Consider the following 4,827-nt stretch of genomic DNA (forward strand, 5'->3'; position numbering starts at 1 on the left):
CCTCCTCCTCCTCCTCCTCCTCCCTGGGCCCCCATCTCGGCCCGTTGGCTCTCGGCCACGATGCGCTCCAGTAGGAGGAAGGTGTCCTCGGTCCGGCCCGTGGCGCGCACCACCCGCTCCACCACCTCCTGCCGGTAGCCCATGGTCCGGAAGAAGTTGACCAGGCAGCGGAGGTTGGTCTCGGGGCTCACCGCCCCCTCCTCGCACCCCCCCTCCTCCTCCTCCTCCACCGACAGCTCGCCTGAGTCTAGCGGACGGACGGGCGCCTCCATGGCCACCGCCGCCAGGCTGGCCCCCCAACCACCACCCCCCACCCCCCCCGGGGTCCTGGTGGTGGCTGTGGCGGAGGAAGAGGAGTAGGAGGAGGAGGATGAGGAGGAGGAAGAGGAGGAGGAGGCCGGGGTCTTGGCTCGCTGGCCCTCGCCGGCGTTCCCGGACCGCTCCAGGGAGTACTGCCTCTTAGTGTCTCTCAGCTCGCTCTCTGACGACCGCCTCTTATGGGAGGGGCGGCCGTTGAGCCGCACCGCCTCGGACCCAGCCCCCTCCTCAAAGCTGGTGTCCAAGATGCGGTTGGACAGCTCCGTGACGGGGGTGCTGCTCTGCGAGCGGTCCTGGTCGGGCTCCGGCGGGGCGGGGGGGGGCGGCTGCTGCGTGGGGCTGTGGGCCAGGCCGAGGAGCTCCTCCTTCAGGGCGCTGGGCAGCAGCAGCAGCTCCATGGCGTACTTGTCGTCCCTCTCCTCCACGAAGGCCTTGAAGGAGCGCTTCACCGCAGGCTCCCGGTCGCCGGGCAGGCATCGCTTCTCGTGGAAGAGCGCCACGAACTGCTGCACACGGCTCTGGGCCATGACCACGGCCTCGGCGCGGCCCAGCAGGCGCAGGACGCCCGGCGCAGGCACCAGGACCTCGGCGCTGGTGTCCCTCAGCAGGCGGTCCAGGAAGAGCCCACGGGCGCCGGCGAAGATGCAATGCATGTCCACCGGGTAGCGTTCCTCCTTCAGCAGCTCCGGGTCACACAGACCTTTCACATACTCCTGCAGCAGCAACAACAACAACAACAAGAGAGTAAACAACAACAACAAAAGAATCAACAACAACAACAACAAAATAATCAACAACAGAGTCAACAACAATAGAGTCGTCAACAACAACAACAACAACAACAACAACAACAACACAAATGAGACCACCAGTTAGATGACAAGAGGGTTATAAGCAGGGGTGCACATAACTGGTGCGCCAGTGCGCATGCGTCGCCAAAATGCATGCTGCGCGGCAGATCAGCCGCATGAAGGCGCTCTTGCGCACCAACAGCTTTTTTTTTTTTCTTTTTTTTTTTGGGGGGGGGAAAAGTTGATTTCAGTGTTTACAGAACAGAGCAGTGCTTAAAGAGATGTCCGTTTATATCAGTGTGTTTAAAGAACAGACATTCAGTTAGTGCTTAAAGAGATGTCAGTTTATTTCAGTGTGTTTAAAGAACAGACATTCAGTTAGTGCTTAAAGAGATGTCAGTTGATTTCATTGTGTTTAAAGGAGTCGGACAGACTTTCATTCTTAAAGAGCAGTCATTTGATTTTGCATTTGTTTCTTTTGTTTTGCACACAATAATTTGGTCGTTCATCTTTATTTATGAATAAATGTCGTTTTGCTAATAATATATCCATGTATCCCTTTTTTATCCATCCTGTGGGACGGGTCGTGACTCGCGAGCTCGGGGAGCACCAAGCAGCATCCCTAGGTGCTCCTCTGAGCACTGGCCCCAAAAAGTTATGTGCACCCCTGGTTATAAGCCCTGCTGCTCCTAAAGGTTGGCCTAATGGCCGTTTACCATTCTGCCAATTTGGGTGATAATATTCTTTCACTAATTAATGTCTTCCCCGTTCCTCTGCAGTGAGAGGGCAGAAAACAGGGTTGGGGTCAATTCAGTTACAGTTCAGAAAGTGAATTGAATGCGGAATTCAAAAATTCATTTTCAGTTTATTGAGAAATCAGGGCTAAATAAATGGCCTAAATTGCAATCACGAGATTGGAATTTTGTTCCTAACCCCTACCTTCTAACCCCTACCTCCTAGCCCCTACCTCCTAGCCCCTAGATAAATGTAGAGAATACTGGATTAGGCAATAGCATAGCTATTGGAACATCCACAGATTTTCAACTCTTTCATAATACTTCCATGTTTTAACTATAGACATATTTCACAATTCTGAGAGTACAATGAAGAAATCATCAGTGGTTATAAATAACAAGACAAAACAGGAGGAGACATGGTCGTACTCCTTAGGTTGGTGTGCAATATGACAACCCTAGTCGTCTATCTGTACAGTATAGTATAGTGGATAGTGTACATAGCCTTTATTTATTTATGTAAACCAGCTCCTTCCCTTCTTGTGTTTTTTTTAGTTTAGTTTTTTTTCTTTCCTAGCACCGGGGTGCCACACCTCCTACATTTCGTTGTTTGGTACCTGTACTATAGCAATGACAATAAAGACCATTCATTCAACCCATACAAAGTACCAGTGGAGGCTGGTGGAGGTAGAAATCGGAGGACGGGCTCATTGTAATGCATGGAATGGAAATGGAACGGTTACACATGTTTGATACCATTCCCCATTCCATTCCATGCTTTACAATGAGCCTGTCCTCCGATTTCTACCTCCACTGCTAAGTACAGAACGTAGCATAGTACATCGATAGGACGGGGTAGTGGTGGTCTGGTGGATAGTGAGTTGGTGAGTTCATCAATCCCGCCTGAAACACCACCACTAGTGTGCCCTTGAGTAAGACCTGGGAACACCACTAGTGTGTCCTTGAGTAAGGCTCTGAGCCCTCAGTTACTCCAGTTAGTTACACTTGGTTACCAATAACATGGTTACACATGGCAGCGTGTGACTCGGGGTTTCCCTTCTCCTCTGTCCTCTCTGTGGGTGGGGGAACTTGACCTGCCAGCCGCACCACCACCATGTGCACAAGGGGAAACTCATGATACAGAAGTGTGATGTTTTCAGAATGGACGGGAAATCACAGGGGTAAAACCTCTCTGTCTGTCTGTCTGTCTGTCTGTCTGTCTGACTGACTGACTGACTGACTGTCTATATGTGTGTCTCTCCCTAGACATTCATCTATCATTCAGTCCCTAGCTCCAGCCCTAACCCTAACTCCAACCCTAACCCTAACTCCAACCCTAACCCTAACTTCAGCCCTAACCCTTTCTCACAAGATGTGATTCAATGAGCTTCACATGATGACAGAACACGCAAGCAGGCAAGGGTAAAAAACCTGTACACTGTGCATCCAGGAAAATTCCCTTGCAGCCCTCTACTCAGAGCGACTACTACCAGTTTGCCTACCAGCAGCGGCCCCCAAACCCCCCGCCCCCGGGGAACCCCAGCCGCCCCACACACCCGACCCAACACCAGCACACCCGGTCCAGCATAATAGCCCCGCACCTAGTTAGCCGAACCAGGTGCCCCAGCGGCGGAACAGACCAAGCACGCGAGGCGGCCTAACCCTAACTACACTAACTCAACTAAAGCTGTCAGCACCTTTGCCTAGGACACATGAGGAACATAATACACGAACATCCAACAGGCTGGACGTAATCGACACAGGCTGTCGGGCCTACAGACAGACCGTAGAGGCAGTCTTAACCTCACCTGACTGGCTTAACCTCACCTGACGCCTGTCGCCACACAGACGACAGCTAATGTGGATTTCATAACATTGCGTAATAGTAACAGGGCATCACAACCTCAAAACAGTATTAAATAATCCCCCAGAGGACCGTCAGACCACCCGTACCCCCTGACCCCGTACCTTGGCCTTCGACACATCCTCTCTCTTCCCTTTCAGCTGAAGCCAGATCTGCCTGTGAGGTCCCCCGGCGGCGGTGTGGTGGTCCAACAGGCCGATGATGGTGAAAGCCACCCTGAAGACCTGCTCCACCCGGAGCCTGGCGCCCCGCAGCTCCTCCTGCTTGTCCTCCGGGACCGTGAACTCGTCCACCGTGAGGAGGGCCTCTCGCTGCTGCTGCTCGCTGGCCGGCGGCGGCCTGTTTCCCGGAGGCTCCGTGCAGGAAACACCGGGGACTCGCTTCATGCCGAGGAGAGGCCTCGTTGTTGACATTCTGTTATCGCGTTTCCCTGTTGGGTTTAAAGAGTTTGGATCTGTCATTAAGGACGAATTAAGTGTCGTCTGGGTCCTTTGGGCCCTTTCATGATCTTCTTCGGCGAGTCTCTCTCCTTTCCTTTCGTTGTTGTAATGTTTTAAATCCCTATTTCCTTCCGACAACTTTCACATCTGGCCGACCAGTTCAGTTATGACAACCGTGACGCTACCCCGGGTTGCCAGATGGGAATGACAATTTCCAGCCTAACCACAGTGTAAAAGACCGCTAAATCCACCAAAAACCACCAGCCCCAAAACCTATATTGTCAGAAAACCGCTAATGACTATTGGGCAGGTGGCCCTCTCTTGCCCCTAAACTGTATGTCTGTTGCCAATGATGTTTGTAAAATACATTTTAAAAAACTGCACATTGTATGTAGCTACTAGGGTGTGTTTTAACTTCACGCATTTCGTAACTTTCAGGTACTGACATTTTCATACCGCCCAGTGTGATCAAAAGTAGCCCATTCGGTGGGAACCCGCCCCATCTGGCAACCCTACCCTGGGAAGTCCCAGTGATGATGTAATCAAAACACGACAGTTTGTGTTGATCACAGAGATCAATACCGTTCTCCCGTTTTGGGGGGTTTACCAGAGAGGATGATGTCATGTTTCAGACTAAGTATGTACCTTACTTACGCTTTCCGGCGCATTGACACATTCAA

The 4,827-nt window shown here is 51.9% G+C and overlaps 1 protein-coding gene across 1 annotated transcript in view; it reads right to left on the bottom strand.

The window, feature by feature from the left end:
* Positions 1-4,120, bottom strand: part of n4bp1 (nedd4 binding protein 1) — a gene marked incomplete at both ends in the record, with an annotated part of 7,474 nt that extends 3,354 nt beyond the window's left edge. Inside the window, 3 exon segments of the mRNA XM_080539522.1 lie at positions 1-15; positions 18-1,031; positions 3,812-4,120. The exon segment at positions 1-15 is cut by the window's left edge and continues 48 nt beyond it. Coding sequence (XP_080395648.1) covers positions 1-15; positions 18-1,031; positions 3,812-4,120 — 1,338 coding nt within the window.
* Positions 4,121-4,827: the final 707 nt, after the last annotated feature.

The sequence above is a fragment of the Nansenia antarctica genome (assembly GCF_963989245.1).
Source record: "Nansenia antarctica genome assembly, chromosome: 9".
Classification (NCBI taxonomy): Eukaryota; Metazoa; Chordata; class Actinopteri; order Argentiniformes; family Microstomatidae; genus Nansenia; species Nansenia antarctica.